Source organism: Electrophorus electricus, chromosome 21 (genome assembly GCF_013358815.1).
Source record: "Electrophorus electricus isolate fEleEle1 chromosome 21, fEleEle1.pri, whole genome shotgun sequence".
Lineage (NCBI taxonomy): Eukaryota > Metazoa > Chordata > Actinopteri > Gymnotiformes > Gymnotidae > Electrophorus > Electrophorus electricus.
Window position 1 is genome coordinate 10636336 of NC_049555.1, and position 16240 is coordinate 10652575.

The 16240-nt window shown below is 45.7% G+C and overlaps 1 protein-coding gene across 3 annotated transcripts in view; it reads right to left on the bottom strand.

The window, feature by feature from the left end:
• The window catches only part of kcnc1a (potassium voltage-gated channel, Shaw-related subfamily, member 1a), a 31448-nt gene that overhangs the window by 199 nt on the left and 15009 nt on the right, over window positions 1–16240 (bottom strand). The window contains exons 2-5 of one of the 3 annotated variants that reach the window (XM_027017696.2): window positions 14066–14996; window positions 7177–7362; window positions 1510–1628; window positions 1–1293 (exon numbers count right to left, since the gene is read on the bottom strand). The exon at window positions 1–1293 is cut by the window's left edge and continues 199 nt beyond it. In XM_027017696.2, coding sequence (XP_026873497.1) covers window positions 1240–1293; window positions 1510–1628; window positions 7177–7362; window positions 14066–14996 — 1290 coding nt within the window. In that variant the 3' untranslated portion in view covers window positions 1–1239. Of the gene's footprint in view, window positions 1294–1509; window positions 1629–1891; window positions 6334–7176; window positions 7363–14065; window positions 14997–16240 lie in introns of those variants that run through there. The other 2 variants (XM_027017697.2, XM_027017699.2) reach the window with 2 other exon arrangements.

The following is a 16240-nucleotide window of genomic DNA, read 5'->3' on the forward strand; positions in this document are numbered from 1 at the left end:
TGTGTATTTTGCATGTATCTAATCTATAGTGCTGGTCTTGAAAGTTATAAGCTCAAGAAATCAGCAGTTGAGCATTGTGTTTTATGTAGTATATGGCAATTAGTCTATAGGTGACTGAATTGCTATTTTGTGAGATAAAGACAAGAGCTTCAGTAGTACTTCAGAATAACTTACATCAAAGTGAAAATCATTGTGCAACCCACCAATTTCATTCATAATTCCTATTAACTGGAGGGAATCTATTGTGCTCCTACCCAAACCACCACTGATTTTATATTTTGGCAATAAATGATGCAGTTCATTTGCACATATTGTAACCCTGGTTTTTGTCTGTGTACATCATAAAAACACAAGCAGTGTCACTTTTTGTATTTCACCATGTGGGTGACATATGACAGATTGGACATGTATTTTTAAAAATCTGATCAGTAGGAAATTACAACCATCCTTGCAGCAGTATGTAAAAAAATTCAGGTTAGTCATTTTGCTACCCTTAGATGGCTAAAAACATGCAAGAAAAAAACAGATTTTCATGTTGCATTCATTAAAAAGCATAAACAGATAAAAAAGAATAATACAAAATCATTATTATTTTGTATATTTGTATATGAATATCTTGGTAAAGCTTGTGTCACTAATCTTATATGGCATGTAAAATTCAGTTCAAACAGCAATCAACTACTTATTCAACAAACTTTTTGGCCTAATAGAACAAAACAACTGAAAGTGCAAACTGCAAATAAAGGCAACTCACGTGCAGTGCTAGGAACGCAGCAGAGAACAGTGCTTTAAACTATCTGAAAAGGCATTCTGCTGAATGGCTGAAGTCCTTAGTAACAGATACAAGGGAATAGTAATGAGTAGCTCTAACAGAGAAAACCGAGTGAAGACTTTCAATGGAAATCACAAGCAAACACAAAAACGCCTTTTAACACCACAGATATTCACACAAATGTAGACACTCATGCAGTCAAATGTACGTCCCAAACAGCCTTACACACATCACACCACAAATACAACAGTTAACAATAAGATATATGAAAAAAAAACAAAAAACAAAAAACATGAGAGGCGACAAAGATTCTTCTAGGAATGTCTATGTGGGAGGGGTCTGCATGATAAGCCACTCCCCCTTGTCAGCCCATTGAGCCACCCATCTATGTACAACAAACAAATAGTATTATTGAGTGGGGGGTGGGGCGTTGTGAGCCATGCACAGGGTGGTTGGAACACCACGATTCATGACACACACAGAGTCTGCAGGCTGCCTGCTCCGACCACACCGCTGAGTCTCTAAAGACGGGGGGGAAGAGAAGAGAGATAACACAGCAATTATTACCCAGACAGGTGAAGCACACAGACAGGTGAGCGAGGATGGTGGATGGCACTCGAAAGAGAGAGGGGGGGGGGGGGGATCGGGGGAGCAGGAAAGGTAGGAGATGAAAGGGGACCAGGAGGTTCGGGTCGGTGCGCTCCATCAACTTGGAATGGGAAAGCAGACCCTTTTACCATGCGTCTCTGCCATGCTGCGGTGGAAGCCCAGTACCCCGCTCTACTGGACGGATGTACAGGTGCAGTTGCATCATTTTCCAGGGGTACGGATGTGTCAGAACATGCGTGTTTGCCTGCTGTTCACCAAAAAAAAAATCAGTAATAGCGTTAAGAGTCTCGGTTACGTTCATGCCTGTAAGTGCAGTTCCACATGCTGCCTCCAACCAGAGGCTCTCTTTGGTTTTTTCCTCTTCACTCCCTTCAGTGACCTTTTCAGTGACCTCTTTTTGCCCTTTTACCACCAGGCCAAAGAGAGTATTGGCACATATCAGGAGAGAAATGGAGGAAAAAAATCTGTTCTTTCTATTTGGTGAAAAAAACATCAAACTCTACTAAAAGGTTTCATACAAAATTTATTTCATGCTAGAATTGTAATCATTTTCTCTTGTATCTATTAACTTTTGTTGCATAACATTGTGCATGCATCTGCTTTTCTCCCATTGGTCTAAATTGCATACAGTGCTCTTATGTTGTAAATATACATTTGTAATTTTTTATTGTTTATTTTATTGATTTTATACCTAAAAGAAAAGATATGAGAGAAAAGATGTGCAAAACACATCTTGACTCCTTCCTTTTAACACAATGCCATTTTTGTCATTTTTGTATTTATTTTTCAAAAATAACACTGTCAAAAGTCTGTACTTAATATGTGAAATAAACAGTTGCTTACTATAGCTCTCCACAGGATCTAGTCACCAATAATTATAGCATAAAACAGAAAAATATCAATGAAATTTGCTCAGTTTTTTTTTCTTTCAATAAGATCCAGTATCACAAGCATGCCAAACAGAAACAAGATGAAAAAGTTAGTTGAATTTACCACATAGAAAGCTTGGCTAAAATACTTCATCTTCCTCAGCAGTCAGTCACTTGTCTCTCACGTAGAATTTGAGGTCAATATGACCAGAGCTGGTTCACATGTGGTTAGTAGCACAAATGAAAATTTGGAAGAAAAAAGTGAAGAACGTGTTGCTAAGGAGAAAGGACCCTGTCGTTGAACATCTTGTTATCATGGCTACATGAAACGTATGCAAAAGTGAAGAACTTCTGAAAGAAAATATATATTTTTTTTGTTTTCATACATATATTCATAATAGCAGTAAACTTTTTTTTCTTTTTTTTTTTGTATATACATCACCATGCAACTCATGCTAAAATGTACTGTTAAGAGTCTTCTACACTTGTGACAAAGGGCATTATAGGTGATGTCATAGGATTGTAAGCTATAATGAACCTTTGAGTATGAATCTTCTTTCACTCTTCGTTGAGCCATCAATAGATTCGACGATGCCCTTGGTGTCATTGCATTGTCCACACCTTCAGTCCCTAAAATAATCTTCATCTGCAAGTTGCCCGCTGCCCCAGAGGAATCATCACACAGAAAAAATCCCACACTGTATCTCTTTGCGAAGAAAATATTCGTTTGTCACGCCACTAGTTTTCTACTGTCCTGTCTCTCTTTTCGCTCTACGTATTTCTCTTTCTCTACTCATCTCTCTCCTCCGGAAAGCGACGGCAAAGCTCGCAAGCCACTGTGGAGCCAAGATATGTCGGCGAGGGAAGCAACGCCAGGGGAAGGGGCAGGGCTGCTTGCCCTGGCCGGGCCGCTCTGCGGTCTCCCTCAGGTCACGCGAAGCACTTCAGGCTGCATGTGCTTAACTAGGACAGTCTCCTCTTTACAGGGGTCTGTGGTAGAGAATACATCGGAGGGCGGGGTTGCTCAGGGTCGTCCTGCCACTCGCCCGCGGCCGATCAACTCAGACAACAGCTGGGGAAGGAGGGTGACAGGAGGGAGGAGGAGACTTCTCACGAACGAGGGTTGATGGCAGGAAAAAAAAAAATACACCATCGTTTTCTTTCACAATCCAGATTATTTTTTTTATTTTTTTTTTTTAAAAGGAGTAGAGCAAAAGAGGGATGGACAGAGACATACAGAAAGGAGAAGAGAATACAAAGAGACAGTTGCCGGGGACAGCAGAGATAAGAGAGCAGAAGGCTCTGGCATGCGGGAAAAGGTATTTTTTGAGGTGCGGGCTGGACTGGGGGGTGGAGTGGGGGCTTGCTGTCAGACACCTTTGGACAGGACAGAGGTGAAGTCCTATTTTGCAGGCAGAGGGTGGAGGAGGAGTGGAGGAGCATGGCTGAGAGCAAAGGAGGCCTGCGGGTGGAGAGGCAGACGAGAGGCAAAGGCCCCAGGAAGAAGAGGTGCACTGCAAGTAGAAAAAGCGCTCAGCCATTCTGGGCCTCTTGTCTCGGCTTGTAGGACCGGAGAACGCTACAGGTTGCCACGGACTCACTACATTCAGAGATTCATGGTGAAGGTTTTGCTAGCAGAGCGTGCAGGTTTGCATGGATATGTCTGTGTGTCTGTCTGCTGGTGAACAAGAGAGGGCCACAGTGCAAAAAGTATGATCGAGAGGGAGGATTAGACGAACACACCGAGTGTGTATTCAATTTCACACGTAAAGTCTCTAACCAACTCATGTGATATGCAGCGTGACACTATGAATAGGAGAGTCAGGCCTATGCCCTACACTTTCCCTGAGAACTTTGGAAACATTCCTTGTTTCACATCAGCTTTCTTTCTAATGACGTTGTGCAAAGCCTGAAGGGCGAAGTCAAGCGACGAAGGGAAGGGCAGTGAGAGGGGACGCCCATGGACGGGACAGAAGCATGGCTCCCTGGACGAGGACCAGGAGAAGAGGACACAGGAGACTCACAACCGCAGAGGACGGGGAGGTAGGAGGGGGAGCAGAGGTTGAGGAGGCGACCGTGGAGGGCTCTAGCTGTGCGACTGCCCGCTCCCCTACCAGTCCACTCTCACCCCCTACAGGACGGAGGGAATCGGGGAGAGGGACTGCCCCAGGAGGCCCGCTGGACCACGGGACCCAGCGGACACCGACGCCAGCTCCGCCCGAGCCCCGGCCCTGTTGGCTATGGAGCCCACACTCCTGGACTTTGGGTAACCTTTGTTCCGGTGGAGAGAGATGGGCAAACAGCAGTCTGAGATACGCAGGCTTTGAGCTGTGTGGGTTTTTTCATGAGTTTGTTTTGAGTTGTTTTTTTTTTTTCCTTTTCCAGATGGGTTTATTTCTTTGGATGAGTTACTGTCAGCTGTTATGGATCATTTTACAAGCTGTCAGGTTTCGTGCAGTTAGAAGGAGCACAGACATGCCCGGGGGGAGGGGTTTGTTTCAGGCTGGTATACGACAGGTGAAAGGATGACCAGAGAACACAAAGCAAGAGAGAAACTCCTCTGCTCAGGTTAGCTGTAGGTTATGTGGAGAAGCTACAAACTTACAATTTTGTTTTTATGACCACCCTAAAGCTTTATACCCTCCTCTATAGCCATCTGATGAGATTAACCTAGCAAGTTTCAGGTTCTCTTGATTGGTTTATTTCCCTTGAGTCATCAATAAACATTGTTGTGCTGTTTTGTTGTACCTGAAATGGCCTAGGTTAGTACTCCAGTACATTGGTTAGACAGCTACATATGTAGGGATTGTGACAACTATCCAGATAGAACGAACTTGCGTCCAGAATCTGACAGGAAGTGATGTCACAGATCAACATTTTATCAAATGTTTTAAAAGAAACTAGATTCTGACACACTTTGGGACATGCGCACCAAGGACAATGGCCATTGAGGCTGAAATAAGACCAAGAGTCCCATCTGTTTCACCAGGCCTCTCTGTCAATTCTGAAGTGTGAACACAAATCCAATTGGCTATTATATGAGCTTTTCCATTGTGTTCTTGCTGTTTGAGTGCTTTCGTCCAGTCAATACCAGCCCCAGAAGCAAGACAGATCATGCAGGAAGGTCCAGAGACTGGCCCCAAACCATGCGTCACGGAACCACACTGAAAAGTACAGAATTCACTTCACAGTAGCGCCACTCACTCACACACATACACCCATACACATATGAGCACTCTCTCTCACGCTCACCTGTATAGGCTACGTATATAACACACATTCACATGGGCACACAAAAAAGCTTCCACAAAAACAATCGGAACAGCACACAGGATACACAGGAATACACAGCACTTTGTGTAGGAGCGTTGTGTGACGTGTAGATGTGGGCTGACCCCTGTGGTGGTTGTGAGAGTGGGAGCGTGTAGTAAAACAGAGCATGCTCACACAGAGCTAGACATCATGTGACACAGAGAGACAGTGCTCAGCTATCGGTGACATGTTGGTGCAGTATGATCGCTGTCCTAGGGACACTGACCCAATCTGCTAAGGACCCGACACACAAACGCACAGCCACCTCTGGTCTGGGTGTAAGGTATAGAAAGGTTTCCACTAAGCTGTTTTCGCAGTCACCGTGCCAGTCTGTGATCTGAGCTTTTCTCAGTGCGGTGTTGCATCACCTCAGACTGAGAGATGGCCTACGCTAATTTTCACCTAACGAGCCTTGGGTGTGTTTGGGGGCCTGCAGACGAGTGAGCAAGCTCTAAGGTGCACTTATTCCTTTACACTGACGCTGTGGATTCGCTGTGGTGCATCTGATGTAATTGATGGTGATCTTACAAGCTGCGGCATGATGGGGGCGGAGGGGGTGTGGGTTTGGGGGGTGTCTCAGTGGCTAATTCTGTGCTAAAATGCCGGGGCACTCCACGGCATACAATTAAAAGCGGGGCGCTGGGGGTCAGGTGGTGACTCGGGCATGGCCATCCTCCTGGCCATGTGTCCAGCCTAGCTGCAGCAGCGGGTAGCCCTGCGGCCCGAGCGCGGAGCCGGCTGGCTCGCCCCCTGACCTCCCTGAGAACGTTCCTGCCACAAGCCAACCGGGCCCCCGATAGAGGATGGGGGCAAAGGAGGGGAAAAATGAAGGGAGGGACACACGTGGACACACGTGGACAGAACGGACAGATGGGCCAGTGGAGGAGGTAACGAGTATACGAAAACAAACAAACGACAAAGAAAAAACAGAAAAAAGGGAAGATTAAGGTTGGCCCTCAGGAGGCAGCTGTATGTGCGTCAGTGTGAGCTTGAACTGAACGCAACGTGGCATTAGGAGAACAAACGTGTTGCATGTTAAGAAAAGAAGAGCGGCTTGGAGGAATGTAGCCCGTACAGTGCTGTGAAGGTACATGGTAGTGTCTTATCCATTAGCATCTAATGGAATCAATGAGAATTAAATGTGAGAACTGAAAAGAGCTGTCTTGATAGCATGTTTGAAAGATGAGCAGAGTGCAAATAGGATTAATGTTGGTGGAATCATGACGTGCAAATAAAAGAGTAGATCCTGTTAGTAGATTGCTGACTAGGTTCTGCAGGAGAAAATCATGCTAAAATGGAGATTCTGGAATGCAGCAGCCTTATCTGTTAGGCCTCTAATCTCCTCACTTTTAAAACTGCTGACCTGTGCAAGGCTCCTCACTGTCTCTCTGGTATGGGAGAGCTCTGCTTGAGTGCAGTTTTGGGACTTCTAAATGTATGTCTTGTGGTTTATGGCTTTTGAATGTAAATATTGTGTGTGATCTGTGGGCTGTGTGTGTGTGTGTGTGTGTGTGTGTGTGTGTGTGTGTGTGTGTGTCTGTGTGTATGTATGTGTGTGTGTGTGCACGCACGTGTGTGTATGCGAAGCCATGGCTCGGGTGAGCCGTTACGTACCCTTCCTCACTCGGGTGCCGGCGTGTGTGGGTTGGCCAGCCATGTTCAGAAGGAAACACGGGGTGTCCCTCCGTGGTTCGCAGGGGCTAAAGATCTGGCCGTCTTCAGGGGAAACAGACTGGTCTATGTGCGGACAGTCCTCGTTGGCCAGCGCTGCCTTGGCTGCCTCGCCGTTCACTTTGGGATCTTCGAACACACAAGCACACGTGAGAGAAGGCAGGCTCAGGCGCTAAGCTCGGCTGGTTGCATGCCTCATAGCAGGGTTGGGGGGGGGGGGGGGGGGGGGGGGATGAAGGAGGGACAGCGTCCTCTATAGGGTTGGAGGATACGTTGGTAGATGAGTTTAATGCTTCTGTATGGGATTTTTTTTTGTAAGAGCCAGTGAAATGCATCAGGATAGCACACTCATTCTTTGCTGGATAAATTTCCTTAGGGCTCTTGGTAACACCAAAAAATGGCTTTATATATTAATATATTCACACCAGAAAAGAGCAAGAAATCCCATATAAAGTCTTTTCTTTCTTCCTCTGGGATTGACATCTATGTTATTCATCTTTCATCTTTCACATCTTTCTATGTCTTCCTGCTATTTTTCATACACTGAACTGTGTAGCGTCTAGGGGAAGGCCGACAACAGCATGCTGCAGGAATAATACAATATGGAGAATAACTATGCAAACATTAGACATATTTCATACATAAATTTATTTACCATTCAAATCTCAAGGAACATACCATATTACAAGATAAAACGGGGAAAAAAGAAAATGAAGCAAACATTCATTTGAAAGATAAATGAGAGTGTGCATGGGCCCATTTGATTAGCAGGCAGCCAGAAGCATTGGACAAGGGCTAAATATAGAGGAGCAGCGCAGATCTGGAGCTTCAGACTGTAGTGGAAAATACAGCAGCGCTGCATGGCAACCAGCCTGTCCGCCTGGGCACTCTCTGGCATGCACAGCCTTCGAGCTTCTGCCTCGGCGACTGCACTGACGAGGGGACATTTCAGTGCGAGAAAGCTCCTCTTTGGGAGCAAGGCTCCCCTGAGAGTCAGGGTCTGGCACAAATCCAGCCACGTGATCTTTACACCATTAATTCCATGCATAGATCAACAACCACTGTCAAGATGTGACAGTTTGAAGGTTATCCATAACAGATGTGTCAAGCCGGTTTGACAAAAATAATTTATATCACATAAAGTGGATATAGCTTCAGTCTTATTGGTGTTGCCAGTACCTGTATATTATAATCTGTGCTAGGATTAAATGTAGAATGTATCCTGTAGTAAAGCCAGAGGATGTTATCTCCAAGCACAGCATAAATTTCACTTTCTCTCCCATAAACCCTGCTCAGATTACCTGAAACAGCTCCCTTTCTCTGAACAGCCACAGGTCACGCACTCACACACATGCAGCAATGCAGATACACACACATACACACACACACACACACACACACACACACACACACACACACGCATGCATATTTGTATCTCTGGGTGCACGAATGAGTAGATAGGTACACAGTCACCACATACCTCTCTCTCTCTCTCTCTCTCTCTCTCTCTCTCTCTCTCTCTCTCTCTCTCTCTCTCTCTGTGTGTCTCTCTCTCTCTCTCTCTCTGTGTGTGTGTGTGTGTGTGTGTGTCTCTCTCTCTCTCTCTCTCTCTCTCTCTCTCTCTCTCTCTCACACACACACACACACACAAGGAGGAAGCATTGAAAATTGACGCCAACCTTCTGGGATGGAGGAATAAGGCGGAGGCAAGGGAGGTGGAGGATGAGTCATCGTTAACAAAGCTCAATGAATAGAGGCATTCCTGCTGTCACTCGTTTTCCACTGTTTATCCCTTCGCCACTACCGCCTTTGGGTTCCTAAAATATACATCTTCTGTGTAATCTGTAAGTTATGAGGAAACGTTTGTGAGCACATTGTATTTCTGCATTAATGACTCAAATTACCCTCGTTTTTGTGGGATTAACATCTTTATTTACAATTATGTTAAAGTTCACAATATTTTAGGAGTAATTCATTCAGAAATCCAGAATTTCCAAAGGGTTCACAAAACTTTTCTTGTTTCTTGTGCTAATAAACTGAGATGTGCTGTGTGTGTGTGTGTGTGTGTGTGTGTGTGTGTGTGTGTGTGTGTGTATCTATATGTACGTGTGTCTGTTTGTGTGTGGGGGTGCTCAGGTTTATGAGGAGTGTGGGTATGTGGGTAAAGGGTGTGAGTGTGTTTCCTGTGAATAACAACTTCACGGGGCAATCTCTCACATCGCCTTTCAACGTCACGTGTTTAGCAGCACGTGACTGCAAATGTCACATGTCCATGTGGCATTCTGCTCATGCTCCAAACACTCCCAATCGGAGCTTCACTGGACTGCATGTCCATGACATGTGACGTATTGTTTACGAGTGAGTGGATGAAGGAGCAGAGGCCAAGTCCCACCATGCAGGCAGCCAGCCTTATTTACATAGGAAGACAGGGTGCCTGAAGCAAGGGACCCGACATGGAGCACCTCAGCGAGGGGCCCCGTCAGGACTACCCTACTTCCGCCAGGCTATTTCTGCTCCAAGCTGTCACACGGCAGCACAAACGGAGCACGAAGCATCATCCTCCGCTCTGCCTTACTGATGCGTGCGCATGCGTGTGTGCACACACACACACACAGACACACACACACACACACACAGACACACACAGACACACAGACACACACACCCACACACACACATACACACACACACACCTTCCTGCCACCATTCTGTAGAGTTGCACCACAAACCTTACAATACTGCTTCAAATAGGAGATTAGGAAGGCCCTCACGATCTAAAACACACATTACACTTGGGCTGGAACTAAACTTTGTGGAGGATTGGACATCCTCAGTATAAAGATACTAATAATGCACGGAATGTTGTCTGGGACCAGGCGCAAAGGTCCCTTGTTCCACTAGATCCCTATATGACACCTGTGCAGTAATGAGTGTGTAGAGAGAGGGAGGTGTGTGCGTTTCAACAGTAGTGTTTCTTTTTCAGCACCTAGAATTCTCTCTTCACTTCATCTAAACTTAATTCTCATGCAACATGATGAAGGAGCATCTGTTTTTGTACATGTGTGTGTTTGTGTGTATGTGTATACAAGCAACTATTTGTATAGCAGATTTAAAAAGCTGGTGTGTGTGTGTGTGTGTGTGTGTGTTGCCAGTCTAACAAATGCCATCTGTCCGTTGTGCTCCTGTTTCTCATGGTTCCGTACCCGGAGTCAAGCAGCTCAATCTGATTGGCCAGCTTCTTCCCCTTGTGCCATTTACAGACAATGCAGAGTTCTATGCAGCGTAACAAACAGCCAGTGCCGACATGACCAGGGAGAGAGACAGACGATGCACATTCTCCGAACTCTAACAGCTTCATGGTTATGCTCTCATGCATTAAAAGAAAAAAGGGTGTTAGTGTCATAGCTAGTTTACCTTTATGGAATTTAGCAGACACTTTTGTCCAAAGTAACTTACAATTGTTACCAACTACAATACAAGCAACTGCGGGTTAAGGGCATTGTTTGGCCCTAACCTCGTGTAGTTTGGCAATGGTGGGACTGGAACTAGCAACCTTCTGATTACTAGTCCTTAACCTAAAGTGTTGAACTATTTATGTTCATCAAATTGTTGGACAAGAAAAGTTATGGCCTGACTTGGGCTGGGTGCCAGCATGAATTAACACGCCAGTGCAGTAGTTTGCCTTTGGGTGTGAGTGTGTGTTGTGCAGTGCTAAGTGAATGGTACAGAAGTCGTCCAGGTCGAGTGAATGATTGCAGCTAGGTGCAGGGCCTGATTCCTATTGTGTGGTTGCTTAGACACTGTCACCATGGCAACATGCTCCTGCACAGTAATAATTTTTTTTTTGAGTGTGTGTGTGTGTGGGGGGGGGGGCGGGCGGGGGGGGGGGGGGGGGGGGCGGGGGGGCGGGGGGGGGCGTGGGGGGGGGTTGACTAGAATGAAGTAAACAAGAGATCAGCTTCTGTAGAGCTGGCAATCTCACTAACTACTGCTGCAGCCTAAATTCTCCATAATGCCTTGACTAGAATGGGAGGTCATAACCAGTGAATACTACAGGATGCTTTTATGGCATCATAGTATGACACTACTTCTCTCTCTCTCTCTCTCTCTCTCTCTCTCTCTCTCTCTCTCTCTCTCTGTGATGACTCACTGCTATCCCTCTTTGCTGATAGTGACATCCTTATTCACTGAGTTCATTCAGTGCAGCACCTGTCACAGGCTCCCTTCATCATAACGGTGAAATAATGCAATTATCTACACCTCATTCTCTCAGATTTCTTTTCTTTTCTGAACACCTAAAACTAAATTAGTTCCACAAATTTGAAAAGAAACACTGCTGAATTGTTAATGTACCCAGAAATGGTGCTTTTCGTTATGTACTAATGTATAAATAGTCATTATCAGCTAGGGGATTCACAGGCTGGCAGGCATGTTTTTTCACTGGCTGACAGGCACAAACTGGCCCTGACAGGCACTTTCTAGGTCCATTCATTGGTTCTGAAATAGAGATTCAACTCATCTATTTTTAAAGAATGGGTACACTTACACACATAAGATTGTAGATGTGAAAACGGGCTACTCCATTTATAGGCACAGTACCAATAACTGGCAAACCCATGAAAAACAGGCTATACCTTTTTATGTGGCAGTGTATGTGGTTGGTGTGGTGTAGTGGGTTGCAGGGGGATCAATCCCCATCTGGTGCAAGTGTGCTATGCCATACCACTAAGAGTGCTGGTACTGCACCTGCCTGCTCTGCAGCATGGTTGAAATATGTAAGTTGCTCTGGATAAAACTGTAAAATGTAAGTGGTATTCGAGTGGTTTGCCTAATGGCATGCACACTTTATTTGAAACACTGGCTTCTCTTTCAACTGTCATGAAGTGTAACACTGACAGATGCATAACCCTGAAAACCCTATCATTAATTACTAGGACTACATCTCCACTGACAGGGAAAACAAGCAGTTTTTATTCGCTTCTGCACTGAATGTAATGTGACTCATTTACTTCTCAGTGTTTATCAGTATTTAAAGTAAATTAAGTGTGTGTGTGTGTGTGTGTGTGTGTGTGTGTGTGTGTGTGTGTATGTGCGTGCATGTGTGTGTGCTTATTTCTATCTGAGCAAGCTGGTGTTGGTGACTACAGGTGTGCCTTTGTGCATGTGTGTGTGTGTCTATAGTGCAACCATTTGCATGAGTACATATGCAGTATAATTAGCTCTGCAGCCTGGGGGTGGGGAAATCCCCTCCACACAGAGACCTGGCAGAGGAGGGAGCCCCTCTCTCTCCCTCTCTCCCTCCCTCTCTCTCCCTCTCTCCCTCCCTCTCCCTCCCTCTCTCCCTCTCTCCCTCCCTCTGCCCCTTATATCCAGACAGTCTCTGAGTACCTGTGAAGGAACTTGTCTTATCTTGCTCTTGCTGCAAACCACTCACTTGTGTAAGAACCCAGCATAGAACAGATACATTCTCACTAAGACACAGAACGGGGCGGCATTTGTGTGTCAATGTGTGCCGCTGCCACTTGAAAGGATCAATGAGAACAGATAGCTGTCTCTGGACTAATGGCAGGTGCACAGGTACAGATGCAAATGCATAGGTATCACAGTGAGTGGTTAAATTACTTGCCTAGTAATCAAACGGCTGCTGTTTCAAGCACCACCACTGCTAAGTATGATGCTTTGGATAAAAGTTTTTAAAAATGTAAAAAATAAATGTAAAACTGCCTGGGATCAAGGCCCAAGAGAGCTTTTCAGGTTTCACCTCTAGTGTATATGCTCCTGGGGCCAAGCCCAAAATTGCATAATATCAAGCTTTTAATTGTCTCAGTGGCAAATAACTGGATTTTTTTAAACAACCAGTTTGAATCTTAGATCAAACATTTAGATCTTTTCATGATTTTACCTCTGTGTACAAGAACACTATGTAAGTGAATTTCCCTGTTTCCTGCTTTTTGCTCCCACAGTTCACCGCAGCAATGAGCTGTGACAAGCAGTGATGAGGAAATGGTGGTACAGGGTTTATTTGCTGACCATTGATTTGTTGTTCAGACCGTTAAATGTAATTTTGGTTTTGGCCCTTTCTTTTGGCCATGGGTGTAGTATATGACTCATTGCCATCTAATAACCACAACATAGCTTCATGGGTATATGCTCCCACTAATGAGAAAGAGGAAAGAGGTCCTCTGGCTACAGCACTCAGTGGTGTGATGAAAGGGCTTAGGTGCCATTATTGACTGCATTCCCTCATCTATACACTTCCACCACTCAGTCAAAGAAGCCATGCTCAGTGACACACATAATCAATTACATCAATCTAGCATGGATCTATGCTAGAGCCCAATGAGTGTGCTATGATTTGTCTTTAGGAGTTCAGTTCACCTCCAAATGTGCCAGAGTAGGACATTTCACAGGTTTGTTTTTTTTGTTTGTTTTCTTAAAGGTGTGTGGTGTGGAGCAAGGCTTGAAGTGGCACTGTGTGTGTGTGTGTGTGTGTGTGTGTGTGTGTGTGTGTGTGTGTGTGTGTGTGTGTGTGTGTGTGTGTGTGTGTGTGCGTGCGTGTGCATGGACAGAATGGGAGAATGCTGAATGGCTGGTTTTGGAATGCTGCCAGAGGCTGACATGCTGCAGTTGCCTGGTTGATTTGGTAAGTGAGAAAAATGTTGCATTCAGGCCACAAGTGTGACAGCAGGCATCAAGCTGAGAGAGCGGTGCAGACAGTCAGTAAGGCAGGAGGGAGGGAATGGGTGGGGGGAGGGGGTCACTCTCATTCCTAGCCTGAGGCTATTCAGCCCGGTCTCTTTTCAGACGGACATGCCCCTGAAGGGTTTCCTACCTGCTCGGTTCATTTCTAAAACCTCGTCCTGGGCAGCCAACGGACACGTGTCACTCTGCGTGCTGTGATGGGGCGAGTTCATGCCCGATTTACAGAAATTCGGGGAGCCCAGCTGTGGCGCGCGGGGGATGTGCTTGTTCTTTTTCCGTGGCAGCTTCTGCTTGGCCATAGCCAGCGAATAGTACATCCCAAAGTTGTTGACGATGACGGGCACAGGCATGGCGATGGTCAGCACACCGGCCAGGGCACAAAGAGCACCCACCAGCATCCCTGACCACGTCTGTGGGTACATGTCCCCATAGCCTAGCGTGGTCATGGTGACCACAGCCCACCAGAAGCCAATTGGGATGTTCTTGAAGTGCGTGTGTTCGCTGGCACGCGGGTCGTTGGGCTTGGCGCCAATACGCTCGGCGTAGTAGATCATGGTGGCGAAGATGAGCACGCCCAGGGCGAGGAAGATAATGAGGAGGAGGAACTCGTTTGTGCTGGCGCGCAGTGTGTGGCCAAGCACGCGCAGACCCACGAAGTGGCGCGTTAGTTTGAAGATCCGCAGGATCCGAACAAAGCGCACCACACGCAAGAAGCCCAGCACGTCTTTCGCCTCTTTGGAGGACAGGCCGCTCAAGCCAACCTCCAGGTAGAAGGGCAGGATGGCAACAAAGTCAATGATGTTGAGCGTGTTCTTGACAAATTTTTTTTTGTCGGGGCAGAAGGTGACGCGCATGAGGAACTCAAAGGTGAACCACACCACACACACGCCCTCGATGTAGGTGAGATAGACCTCGGTCTCCGTCTCCTGGTAGATACGCGTGGTGTTGTCCAGCGGGTCAATGTCTGTGCGGTTGATGATGGGGTTGAAGGCCTCATGTGTCTCCAGGCAGAACGTGGTTATAGACACCAGGATGAAGAACAGAGAGGCGAATGCCACCCACTGCAGGTGAGAGAGAGAGAGAGAGAGAGAGACAAAAAAAAACAGGAAGGAGTGAAGAAGGAAAGCTAGCACTCATTCAATCCTCCACTGACTAAATTTAATCATTTAACTGAAGTTTAATCATTTGACTGGATGTTCTTCTGTTTTCATAGTCTTTTGTAAATCTTGGCAAGTATAAGTATAAATCCTTTAAAATGCTTTTGTTTAGAAAGAACATCACAGCCTACAGTGATAAACATAACAGCGCAACTGCTCAGTTTGAGGCTGGACGAAAGCATATAATACCCAGTAGCATGACCAACATACAGACATACCGTTCACCAGTCAATACCTCACTTAATTCAGTATAAATAGAAGCAGCTCCTTACAGGAATTGAGCTAGGTGGAGCCAAGATAGGAAGCTATTATGTCACAGAAGAAATCAATCATTGTTTTGCCATGCCTCCTTCATGATTGTTGGTGTTTATAGTTTGTTTATCTGTTGTCTGTTTGCTTGTTTGTTTGTTTTTCCCATTGCTTTTGGGTTTTTTGTGGGGTTTTTTTGCAACAAATAATAATTCATCTTAATTGCCAGCTGGTCTCAATATATGCTTTTCTAATGGATTTTTAGTCATTTGTTTTGAAATCTTTGCACTTTTTGAATCTAAAAATCCAACTGTCTGCACCATTGAATCAATGAACTAGCATCATATGACTAGCCCCACTGAAGTGCAGGGGCACCAGTCCAATTTCCTCTCCTCTCAGAGTCTAAAATGCTTTTCCATGCATCTCTCTTCCCAAGCTTATGAGGAGGGCCCTTCAGTAGCATACAGCTAAAGATACCCTAGTTTCTGCTAATAAGTGGGGCCCAGTACCTGAATGGGGCCACCCTTACTCCAGCGGCAGCATCAGTGGGTGGGTGTGGGTAATGGGCGTTGTGTAACTCTACTTAACATTACTACATTATTAAAGCTCCTGAAAGGATCCTGATCCAGGTGGGTGGTGCACATGAGGAGGAGAAGCACTGGGTGGTGTAAGACTGGAGCACACCAGGGGTGTTGTCAGCTACTCTTCACGCAGAATGGTCTGCCTGAGACAGTACACAGTAACGGGCATGCAGGGTTTCGCTTACTTCAATACTGCAACCTCTCTGGTGGAAATGTACATAGGAACTAACAGCACAGGACACACTGATTTATGACTTTGTCCTCTAGGCTCCTTGGTATCTCTTAGAAATAGCATACTGAATAAGTTTTGTATCACCA